Raw genomic sequence first — 15,523 nt, 5'->3', positions numbered from 1 at the left:
ATCTGCTTGTTTTGCAAGTATTAAGTGGGTTGTAGTTTTGTTTCAATTACATTTTCAGTGTCCCACTTGCTTGGGGTCTTTGAAGCCTACTGCTTTTCTGTGGTGGACAACATCAGAAGCAGAGAAATAAAGACAATATGAAAGGTGCTGGAGAATCAAATACCCACAAGAACAATTTACAAAGAGAAAGCTTGAGAGCCTTCTCAATCCTTAACCCTTGTTTGGTCACAGACCCTCTGTTTCAAGTTTTCACAGAAGCGTAAGGTTAAATAGAATGTATAGTAGGTAATGGGAGTCCCTGGATGGTGCAAACAATGAATGCACTTGGCTGCTAACCGAAAAGTTGGAGGTTCAAGACCACGCAGAGGCATCTCAGAACAAAGGCCTCACAACCTACTTCTGAAAAATCAGTCATCGAAAACCCTACGGAGCACAGTTCTACTCTGACACACCTGGGGTCACTTTGAGTTGGAGCTGACTTGATGGCAGCTGACATGGCGGGTAACAGGATCTGCAGAATTTAACGTGAATAAAAGGTAGGTAAATGGAACAGAAAAATAACTCTGCCTCCCAGTTGTTTTGAAACATCATAGTTTGCAGAAGAATCCTCTGGAGCTGTTCAGTGTCAAATTTTGTCCCTACTACAGAGATTCTCATTCACGGCATTGGGAGAGGGCCCAGGAATCTACCTTTTTAACAGGTGTTTCTAAAGCAGGTGGTCCATTGACCAGACTTTGTAAAACACTTCTGTATTTTACACTGTAACGGGATATAATGGCCAAAGTGTTGGTTGAATATGCCTTCTTTTTATACTTCATATTCATTTGAACCAGAAGTTAACTGACCCCATGACTTGACACTTTTAAAAACAAAACAAACAACTAAATAAATGAAAATCCCTTACAGGGAAGTATCCCACACAGAACTATTAGGACAGGAAAACATGCTATGGCGGCAGAGACAAGCAAAAATGGCCATTAGATGGATAGGAGACTTCTTGTTCTTTTCATCATTTCCTAAGAAAGTTGAAGGTAGAATCCAGAGGCTAGTATCAGAGTGCTAAAAAATTCAGAAATATCCATTATTCAAAAGTTGGTAGCAGTGAGGTGAAAATTGTTTATCGTTCTTTGTAATTTTATAACCTTCATTTTAGAGCTTTTCCATGCAAATAACAGGATGAACCACAATTTGAGGCGTAAAATCCCACTGCCCCCCTCCAATGACAAGTGTCAAGACTGGGGGAACAACACTGCAGGGGCATCAAGCTGTAGGGTTTTCAAGCTCATTAGAGTCAATTCCATAGAAACGGGATGTGTTTTGACATTACAGTGACGGTACGAGATGCGTCATAACAAGGTCTGGTTCTCCTTGTGGTAATGTTCACCCACAAAATTAAACCGTTAGTTCTCAGTTCAAAGTCAATATCAATAAGTGGGGTTATTTATATTTGAAAACAAAATTATTTTCCATACTTTTGTTTTCATAAACTTCATAACAAGAATTGGAAAAGAAACACAGTATAATAGGTAAAGAACACATTTGCTGTTTTTATTGGTGCCTTGCATGGCAATAATACTGGAAAAAAAAAAAAAAAAGAATGCCAAAAAAAAAAAAAAAACCCCAAAAAACAGGTTGGTGGCAACCCACATCTTTTTTTTTTTTTAAAGAGTACATAAACTCCTGTTTTATTTTTATTGTGGCATGAATGATAACATAAAACCCAAAACATGAAAATATACAACTTATATTACACTATGTGTTATGAACAAAATATAAATCTATAACTCTATGTTATATTTACATAATTATTTATTTTATTAAATTTCAAGTGAGATGGTAGGTTGCACATACTTTGTTTTAAGCTCCAGGCATTTGATTGTCTCTGTTCTATTTATTTATTTATTTTCCATTTTTAATTGTAAAAATCCAAAATGTTAGAAGGACTAAGAGCTTTAGAGCCAATGGAGCTATATAAATACTGTTTAATGAACCAGTGAGAAAAACACTGGGGAGGACAGGAATCAATCAGTAGAAAATTCAACACATCATTTTCAACCTGGGAAACTGCTGGTTATAGGTAACTTTAAAATTAAATACTGTAAAAGCCTGACTAAACAAATACTTATGCCCTATAAGACAGAGATACTTAAACCACTTTAAGTGGGCTTCATACTTTTCCTTGCAAACCCCATTAATTTTTATTTTACTATTAACTTGATACACAAATATTTTATAAACTTGTTTTTGTAAATATACAGCTGTGTATTACAAGTCAATAATTTACCCATTAAAATAGATAAACGTGTTATGATTTGTGATGTTTTAAACGTGAGAGAAGAGGCTTCTCCTGGGACCAGTAACTAACAGCTTCTGCATTTATGAAAAAATCTGAAATTAGACCATAAAATGGTTAAAGATAATTTCTCTCTAAACTGATTTAAAAAAAAAAAACTGATTTAGTTAAGGTAAAATTCTACTCCAGAAATCAAATCTATGAACTAATTTCATGAAAGAAAACTCCTTTATATTTGTTCTTTATGAGAGGATTTGGTTTCAATAATGATGATTATGTCATTTGGGAGGAGTTTTATACATGATTAACTTTTAAGTACAGACACTAAATAAACTTTAAATTTGACTTAAGTAATTTAGGAATAAACGTACTGAAGAAGAGCTTTCTATTTTATCCAGTTGTAGTCACTAGCCAAATTATTAGTAACTTATAAATTAGCAACTTTAGCCTATTCTCTCCAGTGATGTTCTCCTACATTTGTATTATAACCATTTTAAGAGAAACAACACCCCCAAAATCTCAGAATTCTGGTAAGATTATTCATTCTGTGTTGAAATCATTGCATATGCATGTGTGTGTGTCAGTGAGTGTGCTTGTGGTGTGTGTACGTGTGAGTGAGAGAGAGGGAGAGCTGAAAGAGTAGGTCGAAGAGGAGGGAGACTGTTTATGGTTGTTTTAGTTTGATATCACCCTTATTTCCTCTATCTTATCTTTTTGGTCATTATGGGGCACAGAAAAAGAATACAAAGTTTTAGGATCCTTACAAAAACTATAAACCAATCAAATGTCAAAAAAAGTACTGACATAATAAGTTGCTATTCATAGCACCTTTTATCTAATGACTTAAAAACACTTTAAACATTAATTACTTTTGTTTTCTGTTTTCTTTTGGGGAACACTAAGGCAAACAAATTGTGACGCCCAGTAAATTAAACCTCAGAACAAGAGAATATAACGCAGGGCTATGGACTGGCTTTTCGTCTCAGTGCACGCATAGTTTAGTCTTTCTGACATACACTAACCAAACGAAATTAACTTCTGGATTTCAGCAGTTATAGGTCACTATTAACAATTTCATTTTCCCCTTCCAATGAAACAAAATAAAAGCCAACCAACCAAAGACCAAACTCAAGCGTTTTGTTAATTCACTAGTAAGTGTGTTAAAATTGGTTTCCACTATGAATGCCCTCAGTGGCATCTACCTGGAGCTAAAACAAAGTATTCTTGTAGCCCAAAGTCATGAAATGAAAACAAAGCATCTTTATAACATGGTGTAAAGTAAGTATCCAGCAAACGTGAAAGGTGAACCCACATAAGTCAGAAAGAATTTGTTAACAAAGACAGAGAACAAATCTTTAAAAATCTGTTTTCACATTGTACATAATAATGATATAAAAACAAGTGTCTATTATTTTTCCTTATCCAGAGTGCTTAAAAACAAAACAAAACAAAAACAAAAAATTGGCTCTAGATGACTGTGGCAATTAAATAACTAAAATGAGTGATGAGAGCAGAAGTTAATTAAGATTGAACACGACCCTCCCATTAATTCACTCTTCTGTATTAAACACCAGAACTTGACATTGTTGGGGCCAATTTTTTTTTTAAAGGGGAAAATTATGGAAGAAGAAGCAAAATTGTATGTGTGAAAAAAATATATATGTATATAAATATACACATATATATATTTGGAAATTAGTTTTAAATATCTAACAGCTTATTAGCTGCACTTCCAAATCAAAGCGGAATAAAATAGAAAGGGAGAAATAAAATAAATTATACATAACTTACTAATCTGGGAACAGCTGACCATTATTATTATTATTACTATTATTATTATTATCATCATCATCATTATTACAACACTATCAAAAAGAGGCAGTTCAAATGAAAATACAGTCATCAAAAACAAACAGAAAAACAAACAAAACAAAATCTCTGACATGCAGGATATGGTCAACTCCTCCAAGCAAAACCCCAGAGCAAGTCTTTTGAGAGAGAGAAAAATAAAAGGGATTTTTTTTTTTTTTCTCATTGATACGTAAAAAAAAAATTTTAGGGTCGTGTTTGGGGGATGGGATAGAAAAATGATGACTGGAGTGGAAACCGTAGCACATCCAACTACCGGTTGGAGTATTTACTACCTGACGCTTCAACACAAATAACGGCAATTGACTTTAAACGATTTTGAATTTATGTGGACAGGCCCTACATCTGCCTTGGCATTTGGTTGGCAAAATCTAAATAAGCAGTCCCACTACCATCAGTTGTTTCTCTGTGCCCATACTCTGCTGGAATCAAAAGTTGGACTCCAGTGGACTTGTCTTATAGCAAGACGAGGGAAGTGGCAAAGATCATTGGGTTGAGACAGGCTCCATTTTGTTAAGCTGCAATGACTTTAAATCAAATCTTGTTTTTTTTGTTGCTGTTGTATGACATGTACATGGCTCACAATTAGGAAATGGAAATGGCCTCTATCTCATTTCATGGAGAGTGAAAAATACTTTATAAAATCATCAGATTCATTTCCGGGTCAGGAAAGGATGGAATGTTGAAGAAATAAGCTAATTCTACATTTCTGGAAAATGTTCAAATATATTCAGTGAAAAGAATGATTATTTTGCTCATAGTATCAACAGGAAAAACAAACAAAAATCATTAAGTAGCAAATGTTAGTGGAACCAATTGACCAGGGAAAAGGGACATCTGGGAGCAGTTTGCTAGTAGCTTCCATGTTATACACGCACACCTCTATTACACAGGGCCACCTGATCCATCCAATAAGAATCGTATTAGAAATTTAAAAATATAATTTCTGAGCCCTATAATTGGTTGTCATCTGAAGTGCAAAGTCAAGGTCAAGGTTACTTCCAGACCAGTCACTTGGGAGGATGTGGGATTTCATCCCCAGATGTGGGTTTAACTCACAATGGTCCAACATTATTCCTATTAGTACCATAATCACACACATACATACACACAAAAATCCAAGATCAGAAAATATTTTTTTCTCTAAATTTCTCATGTCTCTCTCTCTTTTCACCTGAGAACAGCACCTACAGTTTCCATTAGGAAAAAAAAAAAGTCAAATCTCACCAGCTGCTGGTATTTCAGGTTTTTCAAGGGATTGTCTAAGATATAACACTGTCCTAACTTAAGAAGGAATAGGAAAAAAAGAAAAGGGAAAAAATGAACTGGGTCAACACTTCAATACAAATTTGGCACTTGCTCAAAGATGTAGTGTGGTGTGCAATAGATAAAGTCCTCTAAAGAAAATAATTGCTTATTTTGTGGTGGATAGCAAGGAAGTTAAAAACAGGTTCTTTTTCCCTCTTCCCCCCCATGCACAGACTTCCATCTTTAAAGTATAGAGATGGAGAAGGTGGAGAGAAGTAAGGAGAAATTCATCTTTCTTTTTTCTGTCAGGTGCATTACAAAAAAAAAAAAAAAGAAATGAAAAGCAGAAAAAAACAAAAACGGAACCCCCCCAAAACAAAACTTATTTCTTTTTAAAAATTGTAGCACAAAACAACAAAACACATTCACAAGCCACTTGTTGGCACTGTGTACCTGAGTGAGAATTTCTAGAACATTGTAGAACAAACAGCCATAAAGTTTATTTAAAAAAAAAAAAAAAAAAGAAGTTGACGGGTAAGACTTCAGTGCTTGGATGTAGCAGCTGAATTACTGGCATTATTTTACCCATAGCTTATTTCAATCTCTTGTTGTTGATATTGTTGTTTGTTTGCTGTATTTTTTTTTTTTTCTTTCCAAGCCTTTTGAGGCTGAGGTCTATTAGTCAGCTGATGTCCCAACTAGTTAAGACTAACAGTTAAAGTAACAGTCAGTGTATGAGAAAGTTAATGTGCTTGGCCACTGGTAAGGATGAACCAGCTAGGGCTTCTTTAAGTCCTAAGGTCACAACAATCTTTTGACCCTTATCAGTTGGCTTGTCCTGCAATATGGTTTTCACTGTCACTTCCATAATCTACATCCGGATCATCCTCTTCCTCATCGTACTCATCGTAAATTTCTCCATTGATGTCCTCAGCCTGTATCTCTTCTTTGATATGTGGCTCCTCTCCCTTCACTCCGTAAGTGCTCTGGATAACAGGCATCCCCGGCTCAGGGCTGCTAGACACGCTTGAGTGCTCTGAGGGCAGGTGAGGGGAGGGCATTCCGGCCATGGCAATGGCTCCAGGGTACACAACACCAGCAGTGGCAATGGGGATCTGTGCTTGTTGCCTGTCAGAGAGGAATGTCCAAAAAGAGACCATGAGTGAAAGGATAGTTGGATGTGGGCCTTACTTATATAATTCATTTACTCAGTGTCCAGCTCTAAAGTACTGATTTTCATTCTTTGCCTAACATTTTTAAAATCACTTCCCATTTTGATCCCAATACCATACGTCTGTATAGTGGTTCAGAGATTACAAGACATTGACATGTATTACCCATTTGATCCATACAATAATCTTGTTTTATTCCTATCCTACTTAAAAAAAAAAAAACAAAAAAAAACTGACAGATTAAGTACTTTTTCCTCATAACACATCGAAATTTTTTTTTTTTCAGAATTAAACCTAGAGAAAATTCAATTTTGATGGAAAACCCTAGAGAGAAAATACTAAATGCTCTCAACATAAAAGCTTTACTCACCAGAATTGCACGATATCACACTGTCCACCTATTCCCTGAAACACTTTTAGGGTGGGTAGGAAGGAGGGCTAGCTTCATGGGTATACGACCTGCACAGTCACACAAAGCCCTGGGGTCCCATATTTGGTTTAAAGCTCTGCTGTTGTAGGCTTGAAATTCTTAATTTTTAAAAATAAAGGATACTACAATTTTATTTTGCACTACAAACAAAACAACAACCCATTGCCATTGAGTCAAATTCTGACTCACACTGACCCTATAGGAGAGAGTAGAACTGCCCTACAGAGTTTCCAAGGAGCCCTTGGCAAATTTGAACTGCCAACCCTTTGGTTAACAGCTGTAGTACCTAGCCAATATGCCACCAGCATTTCCTATTTTGCACTGGGCCATACAATATATAGGTGGTCCTAGTAGAAATGGATTTATAGTTGCCTTCATTCATTCATTCATATGTTTACTCTTTACCAGGAAGCATTAGATTTTGTACTCAGCTTTAAGAAGAGTCATCTGCTTAGATATAAATCATAGACCCTTGTCAGAGCAGACAGATTATTTCAAAGTAATGGAGGAAACGGGGTAGACTTAACAACGCTTTTTGTAAGTCATCCTCTCGACATTTTAAAAACGGTGTTTATTATCCTAAGAAGTGCTTGGGATCTTATTAACTTCTGTTTCAAATATGAGCACCTTTATTTCTGTGGGGTTTTTTAGGAAGTTTTTTCTGAGGAAGTAATGCAGTTGCAGGCATTATAACACTGTTGTGAGCCTTGCCATCAGAAAGCTGCTTTGTAATTCAGAATGGAACTTTCCCATTCACGACCTTGCTGTGCCCTAAATATAATCCCTACTAAGTACTGTCATCTACAAAGGCTGCCCATATGCCTTGATCCTGCTATATTCAGATTCAAGTGTTTCTTTCAAAATAATTTTTTATGCTGTATTGTCTCAGCTAAGTTGTTTGTCATTGTAGAACTGATCACTATGAAACCTTAGAAGTAATAAACAACCCCTAGGAAAAGAACTACAATCATTCCAAGTTTTAAACAGCAAGCGCCAAAATTATTTACTTTCAGATACTTTGTTTTCCAATCCAGTTGTTAACAAAGCTCACGTCAGAGCCTTTGTCCCAGGAGCTGGGAGTAGATTAACATGCCTGCATTTTTTTCTCAGGATCTTATGGGGGACAGTTAGTCTTTGAAAATACACTGCATTCAGGTTCTTTTTCAAAATGATGCTTTGCAACTAAACAAATGTGTCTGGTTACCCATTTGATACAGCAGGAAGTTTTCCCTAAGAGAAAACGACTGAATGGCCCATACCCAACATTGAAGTATTGCCGCATCTCCTGTCTCCTGTTCCGCATGATTGCCTTGTATTCACCAATGCGCAGCTTTTTGCCATCCACGAGGCACGTGCGCTTTGGCCTGGGCTTATACTTGTAGTCAGGATACTTCTCCAGGTGCTGTTTGCTGAGACGAGCTTGCTCCTCATAATATGGCTGTTTCTCTAGGTTTGTCATAGCTTTCCAGCGAGATCCTATGAAGAAAGGAAGGTTAGTATTCCAATTTACCCAGTTGCCAAGCATCCTGAAACCAGATATAACGGAGAGAGGAAAATCTTATGTAAAAATGTTGACGTTAACTCAGAAATATATAAAAATGTTGTTGGCTGGTGAGCTTTGACTCAAGAGGTGAGATTCTACAAGCACAGAGCTATCGGTAGCTGTTTACCCAACTAAACAGTGTACAATATATAATAAACCATATGACATCACTGGATAATACTTTTTGTTTTTTCGGTTTGAATAATGATTTAGCCAAATTTTTGTGTAAAGTTCAAAGATACTTTAATGGTTATATCTTTCATTTGTACATTAAATCATGCTGTAATTGAGCTGCAAGCTGAAATTTTATGCAATAATTCATGTATTTTGAATCTGAGACTAAATTAGCTAGATATTGAGTATTTTTAAGTAGGGGTACATTCCTTAGTACAAAGATTCCTAACATATTTCACATATAATTCTCATTCTCCCCTAAATGATTATGTATGCTTACATGAATGATTATGGCGAAATATTTAGTTAAAATTTTACCCATACTTAAAATGATAATATTAATGAACATGCTCTGTGTTAAAAACTTTACACATGCTGTCTTTTCTTTTAACCACAAGTCTGTTGGATACCAAACCACCAGACCCACTGCCATCAAGTCGATTCCAACTCATAGCGACCCTACAGGACAGAGTAGAACTGCCCCATAGAGTTTCCAAGGAGCGCCTAGCGGATTCGAACTGCCAACCTCTTGGTTAGCAGCCGTTAGTACTTAACCACTATGCCACCAGGGTTTCCTATTTTCATAGATGAGAAAATTGGGGTTCAAATAGATGAAGAAACTTACCCAATGTAACACAACTGCTAAATTGCAGATCTGTGACTCAAACTCTGGTGGGACAGAATTTAAAGTGTGCCACAAGGTATGACCCTTAGGTACACATGCCCACCTATTATGTATCATCTAGTGAAGGTTCGAATTAAAATAAGTATGCGTGAAGATTTTTCACTTAATAAACCGCTTTCAATAATAGATAAAGCTGTCACTTCCTGTGAGATAGTCTGTACTAATAATGATAAGCCAAAATTTTTTCTCCCCTCCTTTTTATTCTTCAGTTTTTTTAGATACAAAGTTTTTTTAGATACAACTTCAGTTTTTTTAGCTACAACTAGGATTGAGAAAAACAACTGTTTGAAGCTTAATTATAAATAATTCTGCTAATTCTCAGTAGAGATATGGTTAAAATTTTGATTCTGTCAGTATGGATAGGTGTAGTAGTAACAGCAGTTAGTATTTAACTGTGAGAAAAATCTGTCCATATGCAGATAAAGTGTGTTTATCTGCACATAATCAACTCAACTCCACCCAAATGTGAAGAATCACTTTGGGCTTCTGAGAGCCCAAACAACAAAAATAACTGACATTAGGAGATCCTTACCAACTGTATAGGAGTCCCTGGGTGGCATAAACAGATAAGTGCAAGACTACTAACCAAAAGGTTGTGTGGTTCAAACCCATCCATAGGTACCTGGGAAGAAAGGCCTGGCAATCTGCTTCTGAAAGGTCACAGCCTTGAAAACCCTATGGAGCAGTTCCCCTCTGCACACATGGGTCATCATGAGTTGCAATCAACCAGATGGCAGATGCTTTCCAAAGTCATCCAAGCAAGATCTTCAAAGCTTTTTAATGGTTTCTTTACTCAACCGTAACTCCATATCTCAAATGCAAATAGCTCACTTTGAACAATTCTTCCCTTAAAATGCACAGAATTTCTCAGTATGGGCTGTTATATTTATTGAAGTGATGCAGCAAAAGGGGCACTATCTCTTCCTTCAGAATTGTTTCCTGCTGGAACACATGTTGCCAGGTGGGTGTATCTGTGTCAGTATTAGATTTATAAACAAAAGTTTATTTCAATCTAAATATTATTTAATTCTATAACATCGATTCAGGTTACAGTTCAATCACAGAGCTTCATCTTTTTTACCACTTCCTCAAACTTCTGTTTAAATAAGCATTGTCTAACATTTAGTCAGGTAGTCAGGCCATAGGATTTGTACTTACAATCTCAAACTCCTTATTTGCCTCACATTATTCTCTAGAGGTACTTGAAAGCCATTATGTTGTTCTCAGGACAAATATAAACACAGGTAAAGCCATAAAAACTATTGAGCTGGATCAATTGTTTTCATGGAGTTTCTTGCAAGTATATATACCGTTTTTTGAATCTCAGATCAGGAAGTGGGAAAATAAGCGTACCAGAAATAATTTCTTGGCCAAATATGAATACAATGAAAAATGGATCAAGGACGGTTGGTCTTGTATGTATTCATGAGCTATTGAGCCTCAAAAAGGAACAAAGAAACCACCATTCTCAATTAAAAAAATAATTGCCAAAGGTTCTTCCATCAGTCTAAATGTTCTATAAGGGTCAAATAAAATATGTTTCTCTAAGGAAAGGAAAAGTTTCTGCCTTATAGTTAATTTGCTTTGGAGTGTTGAGAACTGTTTTTATATTTTTTCCTATGTGCATGATGCAGTATTGGTTACTGTATATGGAATGGGGTATAAGACAAATGTGGCTCCTGTCTTCCTGATGCTAATATTCTAGCGTAGGAGAAATACATTAAACATCTAATTACAGAATTATTTTAATTGCAATTGTGGAAAATGCAGGAAGCTGTGAAAGCATAAGATAAAGAAGCAAAATCAATCTTCTGTAGGTCAAAAGCCTTCACTGAAGAAATGACTCCTACAAGGTCAGAAGGAGAAGTACATACTATGGAGGAGGAATAGGATGGGCAAGGCCTTCCAACAGGAAGACGAGTAAGATGAAAGAAAGCTGACCTGGCTAAAATGCAGAGGAAAAAGGGATATGTAGACATAAAGAAATAGGATAATAAAAAAAAATGCATAAATTCTCATATAAGTTGGCTTCCAAATCTGCCTTGAATTGGGATGACAAAATAATTTGGCACTTGGTAATACATTTTCTCTGGGTGTATCACTAAATCCTAAGCTATGTTTTAAAATCTGATTATATAATATTTACAAGTCTTTTCAAAAATAAAAATGAAGATAGCCTAACTTGGGGCAAAATAGCTAACTAGCTGATTTTATGAGAGTGTTGATAAGGTTTAGTTTGGTGGTAAATGCAGCTCTCACTTTTAAGTAATAATTTTTTAATAGAATTAACCAATAGTTAGGCTTGGTTTTGGTTTCAGTGGTTTTGAGGTATAATGACCACTGTGTGAAGCTAGAATGCAAACCCTGAAACACAGTAGATAATAGTGAGAAAGCATTTTAGTTACCTCCAGGAGAAACAAAAATATCTGCTTGAGGCTCCTGGACACCCTTTTAGCTCTGTAATGAAGTCACTCCTGAGGTTCAGCCTTCAGCCAAAGATTAGACAAGCTCATAAAACACAACAAGACCAAAGAGGCACAACAGCCCAGGGGCAAGGACTAAAAGGTGGGAGGGTACAGGAATGTTGGTAATAGGGAACCCAAGGTCGGGAAGAGAGACTGTTGACATGTCATGGGGTTGTTCATCAATGTCATAAAACAATGTGTGTACTGTTTAATGAGAAATTGGTTTGTTTGGTAAACCTTCATCTAATGTATAATAAAAAATTAATTAATTTTAAAAAATTCTGCTTGATTTGGGTGTGGCTAGTTGCTTCTTCTGGGCCCATGAACAAGAGGTTAGTTCCCTGCTGTTTTCAAAAGGCTGGACTTTTACAAAAAAAAAGAAAGAAAGAAAAAAAACAGAGATAAAGACAGACATTTGGGTATTTCTCCTGATTTCAAAAGAGGGAGATTCAATCAACAATATTTTATGTTCAAAACAAGGAGGGGAAAAAAGACCTGCAAAGCATTCTGTTCCTTTCTAAATCTGGCAATACAATAAAAGTGAAGAGTTTGGGCTGAGAAGCATTGTCATCTCCATGAGGTCTGTAATGAATTTGCACATTTTACCCAGGCTACTGTATATCTAATCAGAAAAAGATGTCCCCCATCCCCTGATCTAGTCCCAAACAGTAAAAGGTGATTCCTTATGTTAACAATTTCAGCAGAATGGCTTATTAAAACCAGATTTTAGGGTATTATAAAATGCTTAGAAGCCCTTTAAAATGTCAACTAGGATCCCCAGAGACTACATAAAATGTCAACCCAGCTCAAGCGCCTGTTTTAAGCAGAATGAATTAGCGGCATGCTGTCGGAGGCTGTTATCCAAAACAATCAGTAAAGAGGAAAACATCAAGCTTTCTTTGTACTTTTATTTGAAATTGGTCATTTAGAATGATCTTGTGGCTATTTGAGGATCGTTTATTTATATGAAAAGCTACGGCTAAATATTGAGGTCCAAACCATCTCAGTGTTTTTCCCCCCAAATTCAAATGCTATCTCTCTAATTAATACAGTTTCATTAAAAAGACTTAAATCAGGCAGCACTCTCATATAGCCTATTACGATACAATCGTGTGGTCATTTTAATATTCTCTCCTTCAAAATAGAAAGGACTTCTTTCAACCAGCCATCTTTTTTTTTCTTAAAGGCTTTCTATCATTCCATGTCATCATGAAAATATCATTTCATATCATCAAAATTAATATTACTCTTAGAATAAAGTTTTAATCAGCAATTTTCAATTTCCACATATGGATACATGAATGAAATGATATAAAAACAGTTTAAATAGTGTCAAATGCTTATTTTTTAAATTTTGATATTTTGGGGTTTCTAATTTGGGAATAACTGACATTAAAATATAAAATATGCTTACTTCAAGCATTTTATTGTTTATTAGAGTATTTCCAAAGAAAACAGTTCTGGCGCTTTTAAAAAGAGTAGAAATTTTCATATGGAAGGAAGAATGGCAAAAAAGAAAGAAAGAAAGAAAATAGATCAGTGATGGTAGAGACACAGAAAAATGTCAGTTTGAGAATTCTTTATCAATTTCACTTTTTTATTATTCATGGATATGTAATTTTACACATAAATATTCACATTTTCTATATATACCTAAAGTTTCACATGCTTATACCATTTTGGATAGCATTCATCTAAAGATCTCACTATTGTTTTCAATGAAAATTGAGATAAACATTTAAGTAGCTAGGGTTCTTTTGTTTTTATCTTATTACAAATGTATTTTGTGGACTGGGTAGTATCTATTGTCATTATTGAGAGTATGGATCATAAAAACATATATATGCTTATTTATTTATTATTGTACTTTAGGTGAAGGTTTACAGAACAAACTAGTTTCTCATTAAACAGTGCACATATTGGTTAACAACCCCATGACATGTCAACACTCTCCCTTCTCAACCTTGGGTACCCTTTTACCATCTTTCCTGTTCCCTCCTGACTTCTTAGTCGTTGCCCCTAGGCTGGTGTGCCCCTTTAGTCTTGTTTTATTTTACGAGCCTGTCTAATCTTTGGCTGATGGGTGAACCTCAGGAGTGACTTCATTACTGAGTTAAAAGGGTGTCTGGGGGCCAGACTCTTGGGATTACTCCAATCTGTCAAACCAGTGAATCTGGTCTTTTTTACACATATGTATGTTAAATAGCTACTTTTAGATGATGAGTTCCTTAATGTGAAGTATCATAAAGGACTGTATCTTTATGAACTATTCCAAGTGCATTGTATTATAGATTTGAATAAATCTTAAAAAATTTAAACAAATTTTGTTACTTAGTTCTTAAAACTGAAAATTGCTGTTACATTAGATATTCCGTTCTATTTTATTATTTAGCTCTTAGAAGACAGATAGTGAATGTTGCTTGGGTTGCCAAGTACCTGGCAGCAGACTACTTGAAGATGATGATGATGATGCTGTCAAGAGAACAACACAGAAGAAATAGAATCTTCCCTTTCTCTTTTTTTGGGCTTATATAGGTCTATAATAGGTCTTTTTATAATTAGTACTTTCTCCTCTATCCATTTTTTCTGAGTACTTCAGTGTCTATGTATGTAAGGTAAACATGTGTTTTGTTACCTGTTAAGATGAAAGATGCAATGGCAGAAAAAGTCTCCTTTTAATAGTGCTGAAAATGATGCCAATGGCTATGAAAAGTATAAAGTTCAAAACATGCACACTCTATGTCTTTTTGCACCAAGACTGATTTTCCATGATGGCACTAGAACAACCATCATCCCCACCTGTACCCCAACCACAACATGATGAATTCTACCAAGAAAACTCCTTGTTCTTATGTTAACTAGGATGATGAGAGAGGCTGAAGGCCTTAAGATTAATAACCTGACTACAGTTTACAAAAGAAAATAATAACAATGGTCAATATCAGTGTCTAAAGACCCATGGGAAAGGAACTTTTTTTTAATCTCAGTCTTTGTAAATATATTTCTAGGTTCTTAAAGAAGAGGACACATTACAGTAATTAGTATGGAAACACATAGTGAAATTAGCTGTAGAAATTGTCCACATTTTTCAATTAATAGAGATTGCTTCCTTATTAGAAGAAAAGCCTCAGTCAGGGTACCCATTTCTTGCAGATAAAAAGAGATCCCTTGCCTACCAACCAGTATCTTTCAACTGCAGAACAGTACCTTTATTCCATATATCACTTAACTCTTAATGTACTTCTTACCCAATATCTTGCTGATGTTGGAGTTATGCATGTCAGGAAAGGCCTGCAGGATTTTCCTCCGTTCATCTTTAGCCCACACCATGAAAGCATTCATTGGACGCTTTATGTGGGGTTCATTGCTACCACGTCCCCTGGATTCTCTATAAATTCTTGATTCTGAGACTCCGGCACTTCCTAAAAACAAGGAACATTGCTTCATGTTAGTGTTAAACCTTTGGCAGCTCTCTTCCTTGGATTACGTTTTTTTTTTAGTCTATTAAAATATCCATAAATAAAAAGCACGTCTGATAATGGTACATCCAGTTCTTGAACAGATGTTTGTTTATGGAGTTTTTGTGATAAGCCTAGTGGTGGCAAACATTGTGTTTGTATTTTAAATCCATTGCTAATATGTAT

General features: G+C 35.5%; 1 protein-coding gene across 9 annotated transcripts in view; it reads right to left on the bottom strand.

Annotated features, from left to right (window-relative positions):
- Positions 1-5,776: 5,776 nt before the first annotated feature.
- SOX5 (SRY-box transcription factor 5) overlaps positions 5,777-15,523 on the bottom strand; it is a 1,149,712-nt gene continuing 1,139,965 nt past the window's right edge. For all 9 annotated transcript variants that reach the window (XM_064284479.1, XM_064284485.1, XM_023554801.2 and 6 more), the window contains 3 exons: positions 15,128-15,301; positions 8,272-8,488; positions 5,777-6,538 (listed from right to left, as the gene is read on the bottom strand). In XM_064284479.1, the coding sequence (XP_064140549.1) occupies positions 6,235-6,538; positions 8,272-8,488; positions 15,128-15,301 (695 nt within the window). In that variant the 3' untranslated portion in view covers positions 5,777-6,234. The remainder of the gene's footprint in view (positions 6,539-8,271; positions 8,489-15,127; positions 15,302-15,523) is intronic.

The sequence above is a fragment of the Loxodonta africana genome, chromosome 4 (genome assembly GCF_030014295.1).
Source record: "Loxodonta africana isolate mLoxAfr1 chromosome 4, mLoxAfr1.hap2, whole genome shotgun sequence".
Classification (NCBI taxonomy): Eukaryota; Metazoa; Chordata; class Mammalia; order Proboscidea; family Elephantidae; genus Loxodonta; species Loxodonta africana.
Note: the sequence above shows the minus strand (reverse complement) of the source record. Positions and strands in the feature narration are given on the sequence as shown.